This window comes from Phyllostomus hastatus, unplaced genomic scaffold (genome assembly GCF_019186645.2).
Source record: "Phyllostomus hastatus isolate PE091 unplaced genomic scaffold, TTU_PhHast_1.1 phas_scaffold_442, whole genome shotgun sequence".
In the NCBI taxonomy this organism is placed as follows: Eukaryota; Metazoa; Chordata; class Mammalia; order Chiroptera; family Phyllostomidae; genus Phyllostomus; species Phyllostomus hastatus.
The window spans coordinates 3,825,484-3,846,628 of record NW_025334030.1 but is presented as its reverse complement, the minus strand read 5'-3'; the positions used below and the strand labels follow the sequence as shown (position 1 = coordinate 3,846,628).

The window sequence follows — 21,145 nt, the reverse complement described above, 5'->3', positions numbered from 1 at the left end:
CTTCCCCCGAGGGTGGGACGTTCCCCCACCCCACCCGCCCCCGCCACCCCAGGCCACCTCCGGGCCGTGTCCTAGCGCTGCCCTCGGGCTGGGGGCGGGGCCGTAGGGGGGACCTAAGGATGGGGCCGAGGAGGACGCCCGTGGCCGGCAGCTGCCCCGCGCTCCCTCCCTCCCTCCCTCCCTCCCTCCCTCCCTCCCTCCCTCCGGGTGCCGGCTCCCCGCAGCCTCGCTGCCCTCCGTCCTCCCCTCCGCTGGCCCAGCGCCCGTGTGCGGCCGCCCCCTCCCCCCCGACGCTCACGCCCCGCCTGGCAGCTGGCGCCCCGGGCCTGGGGCCGCTGCGGCGAGAGGGGTTTGCTGGGAGGGCTGGAGGGAAGCCGCGGGGGAGGGAGAAGGGAGGGCGGATGCCCCCCGCGCCCCTCCTCCTCCCCTCCTCCTCAGCCCGCCGGTCCCTCCTCTCACCGCCTCCCTCCGCCCTCCTCCCTCCCTCTGTAAGACATCCCGGCCCGGCCCGGCCGCCGCGGCCACCTTCCCCGCCGGAGCTGCAGATGTGGCGGAGCGGCCGGGAGCCGGGCGGCCGTGCCAGGGGAGCCTGCGCCCTGTGAGCCTCACGCCCCGGCCCCCGCCCGCCCCGGCCCCTCCCCCGCTCACTCCCTGCAGCCCCCAGACCGCCGGAGCCCGCAGTTGGGAGCCCGACCGCCCCCCGCCGCCGAGGTAGGAAGCCCCCGGGCGTCGCGTCGTGGGGACCGGGACTGGGCAGGGGGGCTGGTCTGTTGCGCGGGGTCTGCGGGGCTCGAGGGCTGCCTACACCTACCGCGTCCGCGCCTCGCTCCGGGCCATTGTGAGCCCTCGCCGGGCCCCCTGCGCGCTCGCTCCCTCGCTCTCTGGCTTGCGCGCTCCCTCCCTCGCCGGCTCCTCGGCCCTTTCCCTCGGTCTCTCTGTCTTTCTCCTCCCCCCTGCCCTTCCTCCGTCCCGAGGCCGGGCCCTGCCGCGGCCGGGCCCGGGGCGGGAGCAAACTTCGGCGGGGAAGTTGGGCTGCTGCAGTGGGGGCGCGCTGCGGGGTGAGAGGGGGTCCCCGGAGCCTGGGTAAGAACTTGTCTGGGGCTGCCGGGCAGCTTCCCCCTTCACACGGCTGAGCCGGGGGTCTTTCTAAAACGGGGTTTGAAAGGTGTCTTCTCCCTTGTCCCCGAAAGTCTTCCCCACTCCCTCACCCCCGCCCCCGCTGTCCCTGGATAGAAAGGCTGGGGAGGCAGGCGTCCTGACGTTCAGGACTGGGGTTCTGCCGCGTTTGGACTGGGAGCTAGAGTCCTGTCCAGCACTTGTTCCTCCCCCGCTGTGTGCAAGCAGAGAACCTGGCAGAGTGGGGGGAGCGGGGGTACCCAACTCGCCTGAGGAAAGGTCTGGAGGGGGCGAGGCAGGTGCATCTGCAGGGAGGGAAATGCCTATGCCTTGCTTCCCCAGCCTGTCCCCCTGGGATGGGGCTGGAATCTAGGCTGGCACCTGGAGACCTTGGCACACTGCCCTACCCACTCGGGTACTCGGGCCACAGCAGGGCGGCATGCTGCTTGTCCCCTGTCCAGGAGGGCCTGCCTAGCCTAGCCTGGCCACTCCAGACAGCAATGGTTGCGGGGAGCTACCCGGCCCTGCCCTGGGGCCTGGGAAGTGGGAAGGGATCCTGGGAGGAGCCCTGGGCCCCCAGCCATCTCAGCCCAGTATCTTGGCTCTGAAGGGAATGCTTGACACTGAAGGGGCAGCCAGGCCTGCCTGGGACCTGGCCGAGGCTTGGGCTCCCGTGGTTCTTGGTCTGGGCCAGGGACAGGGCCAGAGCTGTGGTCGTGGGAGGCAGCCATTCTGAGGGTCCTACGTACCTGGTCCTGGCATCCTGAAGGAATGGTGGGGCTTAGCAGGCAGCTAAGGAAGACACTCTACTCCCCAGTGTCTCCTCCAGGACCTTCCTCAGCCCCCAGGCGCAGGGAAGGGGAAACTGGCTCCTTCAGTCTGCCCACTTGTCCAGCCCTCCCCCAGCCTCACACCAGTGCCACAGTGCCACAGCTGTTCCAGCCCAACCCATACATCCCTCCCCATGACCTCTGAGCCTACCCCTTCTCTGCTCCTCCTTCTCCCCTCTGGGCCACAGCTGGGCCTCCCAGCTGGCCCTGGCCAGTACTGGGGGAGGGGCTGCACCCAGGGGGCCCCTCCAGGACACCCCTTTCTGAGCTTCAGCCCAGCCCCATTTCACAGCCCACCACCAACTCCACTTGGCCCTCCCTGTAGTCCACCAAGCAGGAGATAGTGCCAGAGGTTGGGGGACCACTTATGGGGGTTGGGTACCCTTTGGAAACAGCTCTATTTTCCTCAGCCCCTTCCCCTCCCCCTCCTTTCCGGAGCTGCCATTAGTTCTGACTACCCCCCCCATGCCTGCCCACCATTCCCTGTCTGTGACCTTTGACCTTTAGTGTTAAATCCCTCCAGCTGGGGATCTTCGGCCCCTGAGTGACCCTGGTGCAGGCCCCCTGTGGGGGGCCTCTCCCTGCTCCTGGCTCTCTACATAGGAACACCTGCCAGTTCCTCCCTCACTGATGGGGAGGGGGGGTGCCCCAGAAAGCCAGACAGTGAGTCACCCTACTTCTAGGCACCACTGCTTTTGGGGTCACTGGCTTTGGGGGAGATGCTGGAGTTGGGCCACCACCTGGAGGTTGAGTAGGAAAAGCCCCCCACCTAGGAGTCTGATGTCCTGGAATTGAGTCCCAGGTGGCCAACAACTCCCAGGGGTCCTTGGACCAGGCTCCTCCCCTTTCTGGGTCTCAGTTTCTTCATCTGTCGAACCAAGGGGTCAGACAAGGTGAGATTCCTGAGCTTCAGAGTCCATGAGAAGACTTGGGGTGGGGGTGTTGGGAGTGGGTAAGGCCAACAAAAGCTAACTCTCAATTGTCCATGGGTGGAGCCAGTATGAATAACTGGATGCCACAGACATCCAAAAACCTCATTTTAAACAATCGTGTGAACCACGTCCCCCCCCCCCGCCCCCCCAAAGCTTTTGTTGTTTCTAGAAGCTCAGCTGCAAATGGGTAGCCAAGCCATGTCTTCCCCTGCCTGGGCTCCCCTGGCTGCCGCACTGGGAGTGCCTGTGGAGGGTGAGAGGGCGAACTGATCCCAAGGAGACAAAGCTCTCCAGAGCCCCTCCTGGGACCTGGTGTAGGGAGGCCTAGACCCCTCTCAGCCCCACCATGGGGCCCCCGCTTTTCTCTCCCCCCCTTTCCTGGCCTGGCCTTGGCCCTAGGCGGTAGGAGTGTCTTCTGCCACCTAATCCTCCCAGGGTCTGAGCTGGGCTGTAGAGTGAAGAATGTATTTCCCTGATACTTTCCCACGTGGGTTTCCATCTGCCCCAACTGGCTTGGAATCCAAATTTCCCACTTGGGTGGGGACTGGGTGTTGGGTGGTTTGGGGCAGTCCCAGGATGACGGAGGGTGCTGAAAGCTGGGGCCAGGTGACCAGATTTGGGGAGTGTGACCTAAGAGCTTTTGGGCCCTTTGGGCCGTGTTTGGGACAGACCCTGGAAGCTGGAGGGGGGCAGGGTAGGGAAGATTGCTACTCCCACCTCTCCCCTCCAGTGGGGGATGCCTCCCAGCTTCCTGTGTCGCAGGGCAGGCAAGCTGAAGAGGCCCCTTACCCAAGAGGGAAATTCAGAATGTATTAGAAAGGCCTGAGCTAGGTGGAATGGGAGGGTGGGGTGTGGGGGGGCTGCCTTTTCTGAGGCTAGGAGAAGTCTTTCTCTATTAAGGGTTATTACTGTCATTGTGTATTTCACACAGATGACTAAAGCCAGAAGGGTGACCCCTGGAAGTGACTGTGTGATCCTTTCTTCACCCAGACAAGTGCCCTTCTTAGAGGTGGGGAGCATCACTGGCTGGTGAGGGGCTCACTGGGACCAACCAGAAAGATGTGGCTTCTCGCCCACCTCCCTGCTGAAGTTGCTTTCCCGTGCAGGGCCTGTGAAATGGCCCTAAGAAAGAGGCTGAGGCCCAGATGTGTGTCTGAGGGTTCACCTCTCTGAGAATCTCAGGACACCCAGCTTTGTCCCAGCCTGCTACTAGCCCTGGGTGTGGGGGACCACAGCTACTTCAAGGCCCTTGGGACACACCTGCCCAGGGTTTCCCAGGTGGATGCTTCAGCCTCACCCTGGAGAATGCTAGTTTGGGTATGACCAGGCAGGGACTCCCATTGTCAACCAGGACTGCTAGTGCTTTATTGATCAGCCAGGGCTGGAGCAATTGCTTAGATGCTGGGACATAGAGGGGCTTGCTGGGGGAGTGGGGGGTCTCATGCAGGGGTATAGCCTGGAGTAGACCTAGTTTTCTCTCCTGGCCCCCACATAGCCCCGTAAGCCTCTGCTGTCTGTAAACAAATAAAAATGCCTTCTTAGGTCTTCACAAGAGGGCAGGGGGTGAAGCTGGTCAGGGATAGAGCAGCAGGGTGGGAACGCCTGGTAACAACTCCCGGAAAAAGTCAACAATGCCTTCCAATGGCCCCTTGAACTTTGTAGGCATTAACATTTGTCACTTGAAATTATTACCTTAATCTTGTGAGAGAGATCCATAGATCTCTATTAGACAAATGAGGAAATTGAAGCTCAGGATGGAAAAGAGCCTGCTGTGGGTGGCGTGGTGGTGTTTGATGGCCAGTTTCCCAGCCTGGAACGAGAAGGGGCCCTGCCCCTGAGGGGAGCCCGAGTTGGCCTCAGCAGCTGTGCACACCAGGCCCTAAACACCCATCCTTTCCCTGTGCTGATCCTCCTGGCCTCCGCCCCAGACCTGTCCATGTGGGAGGCAAGGCCTAGCCCAGGTCTGCAGGGGTCCCTGGCCCTTTTTTCCCTTGTAGGGAACCCCTGGGAGCTTCCACACAGCTAGTCCCCAGGGAGCCCCAGAAGTCTGACTGTCCTGCCTGGGATGTCTCTCCAAGCTCCCTCAGGCTGGACAGTGGAGGCCCTGGATCCGAGCATCTCTATGGGGAGAGCTCTGGCCTTCCATGCCCCCTCCCAGACGAGATGAAATGGTTCTGGTTAAGTAGTGGCCAGGCTAGGGAGGGCCTGGGGGAGCACAGAGGTGGGAAGTGATTCTAATGGGGGAGCTTCCTATCTTTTCCAGATGCCCCTGGTGGGGGATGGGAAAGGGCTGAAAATCTTCCAGGCCATAACTGGGGTTGGCTGGTGTCTCCTCAGGGCCTTTGTCTGCATTGCCTAAGAAGCCAGGTAGTACCTGCCACAGGGGGGTGCTGGACGTTCCAGTGTGACTTTTGCACATGTACTCCTGCCTTGGCAGATGGCTGCCTGGGAAGGGGACTCAGACTCAGCCTCCCACCCCCTCCTCCAATCATGGCTAGGAGAGGGTAGGGAGACTTCAGAGGCCCCAGGGGGTTGTTGAGCTGCCCAAGTCAGTACTGGGCACCTCTAGGAAAACAATCCTGCGGCTGACAGAGGGTCTCCACAATTTGCATAATGCACGCACTGGCCAGTGCCCACTGGGACTCTGGGAGTAAGGATGCTGCCTGTGGGCTGTAGTTGGGGAAGACTAAGGCTCAGATTTGAGGGGTTTGCTTATAGGGTCACTTAAGGTCAGGGAAGGATTGGGACTGGAGCCTAGGGCTATCTGATCTTGGCCCCTGAAATGTCAATTCAGTCCAGGAATCCCCCCAGCTCCACTCTTCCCCACCCCCCCACCCCCCATCCACTGCTGGGGCATGGCACGGGGGACAGCTGTGTCTGGGAAAGCCTCCTTCCTTACCCACGTGTGCATCTAGGTCTGGCTGGGAAGTCTTCTGGGCCACTTCCTCCTGCGTCCAGAGCCCCCCAACCCTACCCTTCCAGGCTTACTGACCCCAGCTGTGATGTCCTCCTACCCCAAGGCTGTGGGGCCCTCCATTGTTCTGTCTGCCAGCCACACCCTCCTCCAGTCCAAGCCCCCAGCACCACTCTGGTCACTTAGTGGTCACCATGCGTTGTCCTGTGAACCCTGGGCCCCAAGGGCCGGAAGCAGGCAGGCCTGGTATGGTGTTCCCTGTTGGGTTTGGAGGCTACCCCTGGCTTTTGGACTCGCTTTGCTGCCTGGAGTGGACAAGCAGGGGAGGGTGGGATGGCTGGTAAGAAGGGCATGGGGTGGAGTCCAGAGTTTATGCCGGAGCCCCTGCTGGGCCTGGTCTTGTCCTGCTGTTCTGGGGTAGGCTCTGTGCCACTGCTGGATGTAAGCAGCAAGAGATGAAGCTAGGGGAACTGGGTCCTTCTGGTCATCCCAACTGACTAGAGCAATTCTGGCTACCCCACCCTAGTCCTGCTCCTTGGTCCCTTGCCCTAGACAGGGAGGAGGAAGCCCAGGCCCTGCCTCTCACCTTAACCTTGGGCAAGCCACTTCCTTCTTCTGGGCTGTAAGCCCCTCCCTGCCTGCCCACCCCACCTGGCTGGTGGCACCACAGGTAGATTCATTTACTCGGCAACATTCACTGAGGTCCCAGTGTTAGGGAAAAGTGAAAGGCAGAGGTGCTGTTAGGGGCGTGGTCAGGATGCTTGAGCTCCAGTCCCATTCTGGGCCAACCCCCTCCTTTCTTGGATGGGAAACTGAGGCCCAGAGCTGGCTCACATCACACCGGGGCAGGCCTGGTTTCTGGCTCTGAGCCCCAGCACTTTGCATCACTGCCCAGTCCATGCTGGTGGAAGGAGCGAGCTGTGTGGGGGCTGTGGGAGAGGAGGCAGTGGTCTGCTCCATGAGGCCTCCTCCATTTCAACACCCCCAGAAGGCTCAGAACTGCCTGGAGCTCCAGAGACATTCCTGTCTGCCCTTCTTGGAAAGAGGCTCAGAATGTCAGGTGTAGAAAGTGAGTACCTGGGGCAGTGAATATGCCACTGTGTCCAGGGCTGGGCACTTAGGGCATGCTCAAGCGCTGGGGACATTGTGGCGTTAGTGATATATTAGAGAGGACCTGGACCCAGGGTGAGTGTGGCCAGCAGCACAGGGCTGTTGCAGGGCTAGGGAGGCTGCCCTTGGCAGTGTGGAGACAGAGCCCCTGCTCAGCCCTTAGGCACCTGGAAGAACTGCTCCTGTGCAGCTGCAAGAGGTGAATCAGGGAAGATTTGCTGAAGGAGGGGAAGTAGGAGGGAAGCGGCAGCTGGAGGGGATTATGGGGACATGGAAGGTTGTAAAGCAGGAGCTAGCACCTAAGAGGTAAGCCCCAGGCTCACGGGAGCCAGGAAATCTTGAGAAAGGAGGTGCTGCAGGGGAAGTCTGGGCTGGAAAGGATGGTGGCACTCTCTGTGCAGAGCACTCTGTGCCTCCCAGTGCCCCCCAGGTCCTGGCCCAGCCTCCCCCTCGGGCCTCCTCTGCTGGATGACAGACAGTTTATTTGCGGGCTGGTCGGGGGGCCAAACCCCCAGGCCTCTGCAGCATTGGGCCTGGAAAGAGTGTGGGTTTTGACCTGGCGGTGAATCCCGACTGCTACTTAAAGTACCGTCATGGTGACCTTGGCAGGTGACTGATCTGCGCTGAGCCTCACTGTCCTCATATGGAAGGTGGGGAGAATCACACCTAATTGTCAGGGTGGTGAGGATGAATGGCGATGGTGAGCAGGAGGCAGGCTGGCCAGCGCAGCCTGCAGAACTCGTTAGGTCCCAACGCTCCCGCTTCCTCCTGCTTCACCCGAAGTCCATGTGGCCTACTCAGGTCTGCCCCCTACACTCACAGGAGCAGCTCACCCCTAAACACCGTTTCTCTGTTGCCAGTGGTTCCCTCACTGAAGTCTGGATGCCCTTCATTCTCACTTATCTGTGCCCCCCCCGCCCCCCCAGAATGGAGTGGAGGGCCTGGTGTTGGAGTGCATAACTGAGAAATGGGGTAAATGAGGCTGGGAGGGAAAGGCCAAAGTCCAGAGCCTGCCTTGCCCACCTCCCTTCCCACTGGGACTTGGCAAATGCTGTTCATTGGGCCTGGTGCTGGTCCTGTGGTGATGGGAGGGGTGGGCCCCAGGCCTCATCCTGGCTCCCCACCATAAGCTAAGATGCCTGGGTCCTGGGTTCCCAACTTTGATGCTACTTACCTGCCATGTCCTGTGTCCCATGTATGTGCACAGGTGTGATACATAGGCATGTGCCTGTATGTCTGGGGGTGCTGTGAGTGCCCGTCCCTGACCTGTGGGACACTGGCCAGTGCTTTTGCTGGCCCCAGAGAGCTCTGGATGAGTGCCCAGCCCCGCTGCCCACTGAGAGTGGCAGTGCTGCTTGGCAGGTCCTGGGCTGCCTGTGTCTAGGCCTTGCTGGGTGTGTGTCCTGTCTGGCTTCCCAGTGTGGGCCCCTCCCAGGGATTTGGGCAGCCTGGGCCCAGCCCTTCCCTCCTAGCTCGCTGGCTGGTGGGTGGGTAGGTGGGCGGGCTGCCTGGCGTGGGGGCTGCTTGGCGGGCTCCCCTCTGGCTGAGGCCCAGGTGCAGGCAGTGCTCACAGCACCTCCCCCCCAAGCTGGGCAGACAGGAAAATACCAGACATAGTTGTGCAAAGGTGGCTGCAGGCGGGCAGGCAGCAAGGGGTGGGGGCTGCACTAGGTGCCTCGAGCCACCAGGGCTAGAAGAGACTTCTGTGCCAGGCTGGGCCCTGCAGCTGGATGGGCACACACATCTATGTGAGTGTGCATCTGCAGGCTAGGGCCCATGTGTGAGCTGCTGTCCCCAACCTGGTGGCACCTTGCTGGCGTTGGGGAAGGAAGTACATCTGGGGAGCCCGGGGTGAGGGGTGTGGGGGAAGCCAGCTGCATGCCTTCCACCTTCACCGCTGCCTGAACTCTCTGGGTGACTTTGGCAGGGCAAGTTACTGTGGAGTACCTTCAGCCTGGGGCCTCGTACAAGAATCCTCAGGGCTACCAGTTGCTGGCGCCTCCTGTGTGCCTGGTGATCCAGCATGGTATTATAGTGCCTGTTACGGTCAAGGAAACTAAGGCTGAGAGGGAGCGACAGGGACCCATCTGAGGCCCCACAGCCAGGGGTGGGGCAAAGAGGACTGGAACCAGGTAGCCTGGCTCTGGGTAGCACTCTCTAAACACGCCTATGCAGTTGCTGCCCAGCTGGGGGCCTTTCTGAGGCCCCCATAGCCCAAGAGCTAAGCCCTGGCTGGGTCACCTGGGGGTATTTGCACTCCAGGGTGAGGTCTGCCTTACCGGAGGATCTGGGAAGGCCCAGGGTGCTGGCTGAGCACCGGTCTGTGATAGGGGAGGGGCCAGGCTTCAGAGCAAGAGGTTCCCAGGGAAGGCGAACCCCATGCTCTTCCAGGAAGTGCTGCCTGCCCTGGCCCCTCTCCTGGGACCTGCTGGGCAGAGGCCTCAGGATAAGCCCCTCCCTTTCATCCTGGGGGGAGGTTTGCTCCTTCCAGGACTGCTCAGAGCCTCTCCAGGGCCTCCTGGCGTTCTTTCCTTGATGTAGTCAGACTCTGGAAGGTGACTGGTCAGCAGCTCTGGTTATTCCACAGGACAGCAGAGGCCTGAGGCTCTTGAGGGGCACACACTTGTTTAGTTGCCCTAAACTGAAACCCACATGCTCCCAGACGAGTGTGAAACTAGAGTGTCTGTGGGTGCAGCAGGAAAGGCCTGTCCCCTGTTCAGCTGTCCTTACTTTCTAGACTGGCCGAAGGCTGCAGAACTCTGTGATGGTGATGCTTGATTCAAGAACTGTGATTAAGTACCTACTATGCACCCAGTACTGTTCTAGATGCTGAGTATTACATATCAGTGGAAACACTAAGCAATCATTGGATGTGCACAGTTACACTGATTTCTCCCAGGAACCCAGTGGGAGTAGCTTATTACTATTACTACCATCCCATTTTAGAGATGAGGACCCTGAGGTGACTTGCCTTAAGTCACATGGGTATGAAGTGGCAGAGCCATGCTGGAGACTGGGGTATTCCACCCCATACTTACAGCCCTAAGTATGCTCTGCTGCCTGATCAGGGAGTGGGGCCAGGAGAGGATGAGGCCTGCCCCTGCCCCTCTAGCCAGAGCTGCTTGCTGCCCTGGAGGGTGGAGCTCTTAGGCAGGGCGGAGCCACAGTGGTTCCCAGGAATGCAGGACTGTGGGGCCCTACCTTTGGCAGCATAACTGCCTGCAGTTCACCAAGCTTCCCTGTGACTACCACCCTAGGCGGCCTCTCCAGCACCCACCCACGGCCTGTGCCCCTTTTAGGCTCTGCACCTAGCTCCGGTAAACCCCTGGGCAGGGAGAGGAGCCCTTTTCCTTGTCCCTCCCCACAGCCACTGGCATAGCAGGGGCTAATGATGGACACAGCTTCTGGACTCACCTGGGCTTAAAACCCAGCTTTGCCACAGAGAAGCTGTGTGACCCTGGACAGTTCACTTAATCTCCCCAAGCCTTCATTTTTGCATCTGTAAAATGGGGAGGAAGAAGCACTTGCCTTAACGGGTGCTAGCCTGCTCCTCGATTATCAACAGCAGGCTGCTGGTCCTGTTATTCTATAACATTCACCCATGGTTTCCAATCCCAGGCTTGCTACCCACTGTGCAACCTGGGGCAGTGGTCTCTCTCTCCGGGCCAGTTTCCCTGTGGTAAGAGCAGCATGTTGACAGATTACCAGGGCACCCATGGAGCACAGGGGAGGCCAGGGACTTGCTTTCCCTTTCCAGTCTCTGTCAAGCAAGCCACATAGGCTTTTGAGAGTTGCATCTTGGTCCTAAGCTGGATGAGCCACGGCTGATCAAAGGGTAGTTTCAGGGCTACTCTGGGAATAAGGGGTGCCCCTCACGTTGCTCTTGACAACACCCCAAGGTGGTGGTCAGGCACCTGACTGTGCTCCTGTGGGGTAGGCTGGGAGAGTGCCCATCTTACAGAACACCCCCCCCCCCCCCAGAGACCCTGAGTGCTTCTCAGAGTGGATGTGCAGAGCCCCTCTCCACCTCCACAGGACTGCTGCAGGCTTAGGGTTAGCTCACTGCAGGGAGGGAGAGGTTCTATCCAGAGCAGATTCTGGCCTACTATTAACCTGGTGATGTGTTCAGTTTCCCCACCTGCATAGCAGGGGGAATGACTGCATTTACCCACAGCAGGGTTTTAGAGGGTTCAGAGAATTCATGGACAGTGTATAAAACGTAGGTGTTTAAGGAAGGTCGACCCATTCCCCACCCCAGCCACAGGGTCCTGGCACAGACTGTGCTTTTGGGGGGCTCCAGTTTCTTCACGTGTGTACGCCGCCTGGTGCTCCGCTGCCTGGAGGGCAAGGCGGGGAGGAGAGAGGAGCCGCCAGGTAGGGCAGGCCAAGGTGGGGGTGGAGGGCCCTGCAGCTAGGGGCTTTGCTCGCCCACAGGCAGCACACAATAGCAACCATTATCTAAGGCCCAGCCCCCAGGGAGGATGCGGGGGCGGGGGGGGGGGGCGGGGGTAGCCTGAGGGCCAGCATGGCCCACTCCTAGGGTGACCCCCGCCCAGCCCCACCACCTCGGTGGTCCCGGAGGGGCCCTCGCTCCCTCCATTCTAATTAGTTCCTTTCGCTGCCTGAGCACGACCACCTTGGCGTTGCCTGCTGGCCCACCCAAAGCCCCACAACTATCACCTCTGAGCCAGCCAGCCCCCAGCGGGAAACTGAGCCAGGAATTCCGCAGCCGAGATCCCGGGGGAAGGGACTCCACGCTGCACCCGGGGTACCGGGGTACAGGAGACTCCGTGGCTCCTGCCTATTGCGGGCATTACCTCTGGTTAAGAAACTTGTTTGCACCCTCAGAGCACACAACAGCCGTCCTTCTGAGCGTCTCTGCCCTCCCCACCTTCCCGGTTGTCCTGGGCCATAAATCAGGTGCTGGCCTCCGATAGTTGTCAGAGCGCCAGACCCAGGGTTCCAGGCCGGCTGTCCCCTCAGCCTCTGGAGAGCTCAGCTCTGGCTCTCACCCGCCCCTCCTCACCCAGCCCAGGCAGGAACAAAGAGCAGAGCCGGAGCCCAGAATGGCCGCTGGCTGGGGGGGGAGGGGGAGGGGGCGGGGGCAGGGTGAGAGAGGACACTGAGGTTGGCCAAAGAGTGGGGTCACCATCGGGAGGGAAATCAGGGTGAGGCCAGCCTGGGGGTGGGGGTGCTGGGAGCTGTTGGCTTTGAGGTAGCTCCTTCCTCCTTCCCCAGGGGTTGGGTGGCTGGGCCTCTAGGCTGGTTACCATCAGAATGAACCCGCGGGGAAAATCTAAGGGCCGGAAGTGAGGGGTGGTCTCTGGGGGCGGGGGGTGCTGGAGTCCCCACTCTCATCATGGACCCTGCGCTCGGCCCCACCCTGGGAGGCAGGTTTCTCTTGGGGTCCTCGTGCTTCTGGACTGAAGCAGAATGTCCTTCAGGTCTTCAGAACAAGGTGAGCCAGGGCTCCTCCCTGGTCCCCCTCTGGCCTGGGGGCAGGTGCCAAAAGTATGTTGCTTAGTCAGTGACATCAATGACAATCAGTGTTGCTTTGAATTCTCAGTTTCAAACTGTGCTGCCCTCATGGTCCCCTTCTCTGGAAGGTTGAGGGGGTGTGTGTGGAAGCTGTGGGGAGGCCTGTGGCCCTAGGCCAGCCAAGGACCAGGCCACCAGCCCTTCCTGGCTCCTGAATTCTTAATCAGCATAAATATTTACTTCCTTCCTCTCCTTCCAGGCTCCTAGCACAGAGGAGCTTCAGGGAGGTTGGAAGGGGCCTGTGTCTAAAAATAAACAGGTGGAGGGACAGGCAGACAGACACACAGACAGACATAACTGGGGGTGGGTCAGGCAGGGGGCAGCTCCTCCCCCAGCCAGAAGGTGAGTGGAGGGGGCCCACATCTATCCATCACTGTCTCTCACTCACCTGCCTGCCTGGATCTGCACAGGGTAGCAGTCTGGTCCCGGCCGCCCCACCCCCCCACCCCGCCCCGCATCACTGGGAGCTCCTGGCCCGTGCATGGCCTGTGGGGCAAACCCAACAGATCTGTAGGTACTCAACTGATGGAGTGTAACAGAGACGAGTCAAGTAACAAAACCTAGGTCCCGTGCCCCAGTGCAGCCAGCTGTGCTCTGATGATGCACTTCTCCCTAGGCTCAGAGACTGATGTAGCTATGTGCTGGTGGAGTCTTGGGATGTGTCCCCAGAAGCTGAGGGGCCTAAGCGAAGGAGTGGATTGCCTTACTTCCTGTGTGCTTGGAGGGTTCTTGGCTGAAGTGGAGCTTGTCTGGGGAGACAGATGAGCCACAGCTTGGAACTGGGTGAAGACTATTTAAAGCCCCTGAGGGGCCTGACCTGGAGAAAACCTGAGTGGGGACATGGGGCTGTCCTCCCCTGTTCTGTTCTGTGGAGAGAGCTCCAGGTAGCTCTGAGTGCATCTGGGCAAAACCCGCCCCCAGGGAAACACAAGTAAAATATGCAACATCTTTTACCACCTAACGGTTAAGGAGAATTCTGAGTTGAACTATGAAAACCTGGATTCCATAAAAGACAGGGAGTATCTTGGTGCTGGCTTGTTTAGCAGGTATATTTTCAGGGTGTAATCATCTCATTTAACAAATGCAAGGACATGCATTGACTTTTTCGCCACATATAAAAAGATTGCTGCTGTAAGAAAACTTTGAATTTGGAATGAATTGTTGACCTTGCTTTGGGTCATGTTTATGTGAAAATTGCACCATTGAGACATTCTAAGAAAATGGTGAAAATTCTAGCATGAGAACTCATAGTAATAGAATATCATCACCTGTAAAAATGATACATGCATTTATTTTACTAACCATCAGAGCTGGTGCACTTCCCTCCAACCCCACCTGCCGCCGGCTGGCCTGACTGGGCCACAGCCCCCAGCTGCCCCCTGGTGGTGACCCAGAGCCCTCTGGCTCCTGGTTCCTTATAGGCACCTCTTCTCCTGACCTCACCTGGGAGGCAAAGCCACCTGTGTGCACCCCCATCCTTTGGGGTCAGGTTTTGCTCAGCTTTGCCCTACAGGCTCTGGGCCTCATTCCCTCAGAGGTGACCTCAGATCCCTATGGGGCTCGGCGCAAGGAGCGCTCAGCAGCCAGTAGCTGAGGACCACTTGTGGCCACCTTGGACAACACACTGCTCCTCTGGCCTGGTTTTGGGTCTTAAAGCTCAAACCAGGCATGTGTCCCAGGCAGGACTTGCCACTCAGTCAGAAATGGCCTTTGGAACGTGCCTGGTTACTTCCAGGGAGATCTGGCCTTAAATCTGATAGCTCTACCACTACCTGAGGCAGGATCTAAAACTCATCTCATGGCAAAATGTAGTCTTTATGCTTTGCCTTCCAGAAAAAGACTTGTGGGAAGTGGTCATGGAAGCTCTTGAGTAGGTGGGTGGCTCTCTTCATGATACCTGTTGGCCAGGCCACTCAGAGGATCTCCCTACCTGGGGAGACAGCCCTCATACTGCTGCACACCCACTGCCTCCCTCTCCTGTGGGCTTTAATGAGTGCAGCCTGAAGAGGGCCTGGGATCACAGTGTCACACACAGCTCCTGTCCTCCCCTAGGTTCTTGCCTGAACACCAGCTTGGGATCTCCCCACTAGCTGCTGCCACCTCCACCCCCAGCCCATCACTATGCACTCCTTGGACGAGCCGCTTGACCTGAAGCTGAGCATCACCAAGCTCCGAGCGGCGAGAGAAAAGCGGGAGAGGACACTGAATGTGGTCCAGCACCGAGCTCTACACCGGGAGCTTGGCTTGGTGGACAGTAGTCCCACCCAATGCTCCCCAGGCTCCCCACCCTCAGGTACTGTGCTGGGGCAGGTCAGTGGTCTCTGGGCCCTGATGGAGCTGTGGCAATAGAATGTCCAATGTGTGTCCACCTGCACATCGCTGCAGCCCCTCACAGCTTCCAGCTTAGAGTGCTCCCCACACTCTGGCCATTCATCCTCCCAGCAGTTTGTGTTTGGACGTTACATTGTCCCCAGTAGGAGGGAAATGACCTGCCCAGTTTATAGAGCTGGAATGGCAGAGCCAGGATACAAATGAGGCCTCTGGGAGGATTTGAAGTGGCTGATAAGGGGGGTGGGGGGGGGGTTTACATGTAGTAACAAAAGGCCCTGAGAACCAACCCCTGAGGCAGTGTGGGCAGCTAGCCAGGTCAGTAGAGATTGGGGACCTGGCCCAGCAAGTGTTTTTCAGGATGCTTAGGGCTCAGGCCCTCTGCTCTGCCTCCAGTGCCCCTGGAAATCAGATCTAGCACTTCTGAGCCCGAGGGCTCTAGAAGTAGCCCAGCCCAGACCTCTTATTTTACTGAAGAGAAGAACACTGTGGCAGAAGGGGTGTGAGGAAAGTTGAAAAGGTCTCTACCTGTCAATGTGGTGAGAAACTAGGGGCTCAGGCTTCCAGTTCCTGGTCAGTTGCTCACTCTGTGTCCCAGATCATTCCATGTGTAAAGTGGGCACTTCCCACTTCTCATGTCAATCGATGGCTGAGCTCTCACGACGGCAGAGGTCACATTTATCAGCTGTACAGGCTGTTGGCTCAGGTACCTGGGGTCCCAGGGTGGTCAGGGCTGTGGCATCACTGGGGTCTGCTTCCAGGGTCATGGCTTAGGATTCAGAGGCAGGAGGGCCTGGCCACCAGGACTCCTGGCTCCAGCAGCCCCAAACTATGCCTCTCTTTTAGGCTTCCTGCTGAACCCCAAGTTCCCTGAGAAGGTGGAGGGACGCTTTTCAGCAGCCCCTCTGGTAGACCTCAGCTTGTCACCATCATCAGGGCTAGACTCCCCCAATGGCAGCAGCTCGCTGTCCCCTGAGCGCCAGAGCAACGGCGACCTGTCCACAGTCCACACCACTCCGGTAAGGAGAGGGGTGTGGGTCCTGGAGAGAAGGTGTATTAGTTTCCTGGGGCTACTGTAACAAAGGGCCACAAACTGGGTGTCTTAGAACAATAGGAATGTGTTAATTCTGTCATCATTCTGGAAGCCGAATTCCGAAATCAAGGTGTCGACAGGGTTGGTTCCTTCTGAAGGCCCCAGAGAAGAATCCTCCCTCCTCTCTTACAGCTTCTGGCGACTCTAGGCAATCCCTGCATCATAGCTACATCACTTCAATCTCTGCCTGGTATCACATGGCTTCCTTCCCTCCTGTGTGTCTCTATGTCCAAATCTTCTTCCTCTTATGAAGACTGGTCACAGGACTTGTCTAGACCCCCCTCCTAACTTGCTCACATCTGCAAAGACCTTATTTTCAAATTAGGTCACATGTACAGGTACTGGGTGTTAGGGTTAGGACATATCATTGTGGGGGACACAACTCAGACTGCTACAGAAGAAAGAGAAGGGGTCTAGGCCTGCTTGACCCATGGGGCAATGACCAGCTCTGCCCCTTGCCCTCTCCTACCAGGATTTCCGGCCACTGCGCTATCTGGACAACGTCCCCAGCTCCTTCCAGTTTTTCCTGCCTCTGGGTTCTGGAGGCGCCCTGCACCTGCCTGCTTCCTCTTTCCTTACCACTCCCAAGGACAAGTGCCTCTCACCAGAGCTACCCCTGCCAAAGCAGTTGGTTTGTCGCTGGGCCAAGGTGAGTGGGGGCCAGGAAGAGTGGGGCAGGGCTGGGGCAGGTGGCCTCACAAGGGCTTAGAACCTTCCCTGGCCCTGCAGTGTAACCAGCTCTTCGAGCTCCTGCAAGATTTGGTCGATCACGTCAATGACTACCACGTCAAGCCGGAGAAGGATGCGGGGTACTGTTGCCACTGGGAGGGCTGCGCCCGTCACGGCCGAGGTTTCAACGCCAGGTGAGGGAGGGTGAGAGCCAGCAGGTGGGAGGGGGCACGGGGGACCATCGAGCTGAGCTGTCTCTGTGCCCTCCCTGGAGCAGGTACAAGATGCTCATCCACATCCGCACACATACCAACGAGAAGCCGCACCGCTGTCCTACCTGTAGCAAGAGCTTCTCCCGCCTAGAGAACCTGAAGATCCACAACAGGTCACACACAGGTAATGGGGGTGCGGGAGTGCGGTAGCTGGGCAGTCTGGCCATCCCCAGGCATCCCAGAGGGGAGGGACATGTCCCATTGTTGACTGGCCCGTTTCAGGTGCCACTTGCCGGGGGAAGCCTCTCTGGTGGGTCAGACCCCTAACACACAGGAGCACAGACAGGCCCCCCAGCCGTACTGGGCATTGTTATGCCTGCAAGGTTGACTAAGGCCACGTGTGACTGCAACCAGTGTGTCTGCTTCGCTCCTCACCATACCCCAGCACACAGTAGGGCAAGCACTAGCCAACAGAGCCACACACCTGATTTTAAATTTCCCAATTGTCCCATTAAAGTACAAAGAAATAAGTGAAATGAACTGTAATCATATGTTTTCTTGAACCCACTATGTCCAAAGGGTTATTGTTTCAAAATTGAAAAGGTATCAGTGAGACACTGAAATTCTTCACTTCACATGAAGTCTACAGAATCTGGTGTGCACTTTACACTCCCAGCACATCTCCGTGTGGGCTGGCCACGCTTTGAAGGCCCACAGTCTCATGGCTCCACTCTGGTCAGCACGGGAGCAGACGTTTGGTGAATCTGGAGCTGTTCTGCCCAGTAAGGGCTGCACAAAGGGCAGGTGGTGTTCATGCAGTGCTCACTGTGGGCTTGCTCCTAGTAGGGGCTTTATGCAGTCTATAATCAGGTTCATCAGTTCACTTATTGAAATGGGTGCTGTCATCTGCAATTTGAAGCATAGCACTAAGGCACACAGTCAGGCCACAGGGGTTCTGGGATTAACCAAGGCTGGCTTCTCAGGGGCTGTGCTCCATTGCCCCGACTTGGGGTCAGATCTCATGCCAGGTGCTGAAGACACCCCCCGCCCCCAAATGGGAGTCTGTTCTCACAGAGATCGTGGTCTGAGGGCTGCCGAATAGATGGTAGATGGGGGCAGGACACTGGGCTGGGAGACCCCTCACACTGTCCCTGCCCACAGGTGAGAAGCCCTATGTCTGTCCGTATGAGGGCTGCAACAAGCGCTACTCCAACTCAAGTGACCGTTTCAAGCACACTCGAACCCACTACGTGGACAAGCCCTACTACTGCAAGATGCCCGGCTGCCACAAGCGCTACACGGACCCCAGCTCACTGCGCAAGCACATCAAGGCCCATGGCCACTTTGTGTCCCATGAGCAGCAGGAACTCCTGCAACTGCGCCCTCCCCCCAAACCACCACTGCCTGCCCCCGATGGCAGCCCCTATGTCAGTGGGGCCCAGATCATCATCCCCAACCCGGCTGCCCTTTTTGGAGGCCCCAGCCTACCTGGCTTGCCACTGCCCCTGGCCCCTGGCCCCCTTGACCTCAGTGCCCTGGCCTGTGGCAATGGTGGGGGCAGTGGGAGTGGGGCGGGCATGAGCCCTGGGCTGCCAGGCCCTGTCCTGCCCCTCAATCTGGCCAAGAACCCACTGCTACCCTCACCCTTTGGTGCTGGTGGACTGGGCCTGCCTGTAGTCTCTCTCCTGGCTGGCTCCATGGGTAGCAAGGCTGATGGGGAGAAGGGGTGTGGGGCAGTGCCGGCCAGGGCCTTGGGCTTGGAGGGCCGCAAGACCCCTCTGGAGAGGACTGAGAGTAGTCGTTCCCGGCCCAGCCCTGAAGGACTCTCCCTGCTGCCAGGTACTGTGCTGGACCTGTCCACAGGTGTCAGTTCGGTGGCCAGCAGCCCAGAGGCACTGGCTCCTGGCTGGGTGGTCATCCCACCGGGCTCTGTGCTGCTCAAACCAGCCGTGGTGAACTGAACCTAACCCAGGGACAGCTACCTGAAGCTCCTGGGCCTGCCCCGACGAACAGAAACTCTTCTGCGAAATAGCAATAATGTCCTCCTGCTCCCAATGCCTGGTTGGCTGTGTTCCCCTGGCAGCCCCAGCCCCAGACAAGCTGGGCAGCAAGGATGGTGCTAGGTCATTGCTGGTGTCCTAGGCTCCCAGGGGAGGAACTGCCTGCAGGCCAGAGACACCTGAGCTCTTCCTGAGGCCTTGCTCACCTCTGGCCCTCAGTCTTCCTGCCCTGCCCTCCGCCCTGGTGCCTCCCTCACCTAGTGGCCAACCTGGGCAGGTCACCCTCCCTCCCTGCTTTGCCTTGTCTACTTGTCAGCCACGTCCCAGCAATGGGAGTAGGTGGGGTGGCATCTGCCTCTTTGCTGGCTCAGTGCTCCTGCACTCCTTCACGTGGTGAGCTATGACAAGGAGCCTGGGATTAAGGCCTACCCCACCTGCCTAGCCTCACCAGGCCTCTGCTTTGGGGGCTCCTTGGACCCCTTTCCTTCTGGCCCACCCTCCAGAGGGAGAGCAAGACAGATGAAGGAAGGCCCCTGCAAAGCCACAGGAAGACCCACCATATCCTTATGACAAGGTGCCTCCTACTCAGAGAGGGAGGCCTGCTCTGCCCACTGCCCCTCAGCATCCACCTACCCATGTGACGCAGCCAGCACTGCCTAAGGGTCAGCCCCTTCTCTGGGTTGGACAATGCTCTCCAAGGTGAGGGGATAGCTGACCACTCAGCTGCCCCTTTACCACTGGTCTCCCTCTACCTTTGGGGGAGCTATGAAGTATGGGAAAGGGAAGTGCCAGGACCTTGGGCCCACCTGGCTCAGGGAACAGGTGAGGTGGGCCTGGCCTGGGGCAGTGTCCCCTCTACCCTGCACTAGGGGCTGTAGAAGCCAGTAGTCTGGTAGGAGGTGGGAAGCTGGCTGGGGACAACCCCAGGTTGGGACGAAACTCATTCTAAGGCTGCCAAGTCACGGCCGAAACATAGGTGAGGGAGAGCTATAGGCCAGTGCTCACCAGAGGCCATGGGCTAAGGCCCTGGGCTTGGGTGATCGTGAAGCAGTCAAGAACAGCCATGGGAGGCCCAGGCTCTCCACCTGGGTGGGGGAAGTTGGTAGAAGGAGCCCAGACTTGTGACATGCTGTTTCCTCTGGCTTTTTTCAGCAGAGCCCCTTGTCCTAGAGAGGCTTTTAGTTTTACTCCCAGGGTCCAGAATAAGCCAAGGATGCTGATTTACTATTTACCTATTTACTGCCCAGCCCTGGGGAGTGGTCTTTCCCACCAGGTCCTGGGGATACAATATGTGCGCCCCACCTCCACCCCCGAGCCCTTGCTGTGCCCTGAGAGGTAGCCTGGTGCAGTCTGGGAGGCACTGGCCCAGCCATCAGGAGCTGTGGCTCCTAGGCCTGCCCTGTCCTTGGCCTCAGTGAGCCAGCCTTCCCTTTCCCTGGCAGAACTGAGCTGCAACAGTAGGGTCCTTAGCAGCCCTGCATTTCTAGATTCCCCCTGCTGTTCCTCTGAACAGCTCTGTTGACCCCTGCCCTTTCCTGGACTGCCCTTCTATCCCAGAGGGGTCACCCTGACCTAGCCTGCCCTAACAGGGCCCAGCAGTGCTGGCTCCGCCTCTTGAAGGGGCTGTGAGCGAAGCAGGAGGGAGCTGGTCTCCTTTCTTCGGGCCCTATCCAGGACCCAGGCCTTTAAGTCCCCCACTGTGGGGAAAGGGGTTTGAGATTCAAGCCCAAGGAGCAGAGGAACAGGGCACTGGAAGGTGACATTAGCTCAGCATGTGACTCAGTGATAGACCAGGCTCAAGAGGGCTGGTGTACGTGTTGTTGTTGGTTTCTTGTTGCACATTCCAGGATATCAGTATTTTAACAGGTTCTAAGTGCCTTTCTATCATAGCATATGTTTTTCCTCCTTTTGGCTCCACTGCTGTTAGCATAGAGTTAAAAAAAAAAAAGAGATAAGCTAATGACTATAACAATATATTCCTCCATGTGAGAGGAAGTTTATAAAGAAACAATAAAAGTGAGTTGCAAAGATGGTTTCTGCCTTGGATGTGCCAGAAGCCAGGCCACCCAACAAGAAGCCATGTCTGACTGCCCCATGTCTGGCTTGGGGTCACCAATCCTGGACTGCAGCACCCAGAGGCTCTGTTCTGGGGTTTTAAATCCTATGGGTGCCACCACCTCTTAATCTGCTACTGGGAGTGGGAAGGGAAGGGTGGGAGGGAGCAGATGTTGCAGGAACAGGAGCGAAGTTCATAGACATGCTCAGGTCCTTGCCCTGTCAGAATGTCCTGCCTGCTGTGACTTCGGTGGGTTTCAGCTGTCAGGAAGAACCAGCTCCATGGCCTTGGTGCAATGAGAGGCTTCTCTTCCCCAGCCACATGAGCACTCTGCCCAAATTACTGAG

General features: G+C 58.8%; 1 protein-coding gene across 2 annotated transcripts; it reads left to right on the top strand.

Annotated features, from left to right (window-relative positions):
• Positions 1–322: 322 nt before the first annotated feature.
• Positions 323–20,812, top strand: GLIS2 (GLIS family zinc finger 2). 2 transcript variants are annotated; one of them, XM_045820658.1, is made up of 7 exons: positions 323–711; positions 14,493–14,733; positions 15,615–15,787; positions 16,334–16,510; positions 16,591–16,724; positions 16,805–16,926; positions 17,904–20,812. In XM_045820658.1, exons 2-7 carry the CDS (start codon positions 14,562–14,564, stop codon positions 18,701–18,703), a joined length of 1,578 nt encoding a protein of 525 aa, XP_045676614.1. In that variant the 5' UTR covers positions 323–711; positions 14,493–14,561; the 3' UTR covers positions 18,704–20,812. The 2 variants fall into 2 exon arrangements, with proteins under 2 accessions (XP_045676614.1, XP_045676615.1); XM_045820659.1 differs by having other exon boundaries at positions 328–711; positions 16,808–16,926.
• Positions 20,813–21,145: the final 333 nt, after the last annotated feature.

Bases quoted from the DNA above. Each gene is read 5' to 3' on its own strand.
- GLIS2 (XM_045820658.1), top strand. From the start codon at position 14,562: ATGCACTCCTTGGACGAGCCGCTTGACCTGAAGCTGAGCATCACCAAG. The intron at 15,788-16,333 runs GTAAGGAGAGGG...CTCTCCTACCAG, and splicing joins CCACAGTCCACACCACTCCG to GATTTCCGGCCACTGCGCTA. The intron at 16,511-16,590 runs GTGAGTGGGGGC...CTGGCCCTGCAG, and splicing joins TGGTTTGTCGCTGGGCCAAG to TGTAACCAGCTCTTCGAGCT.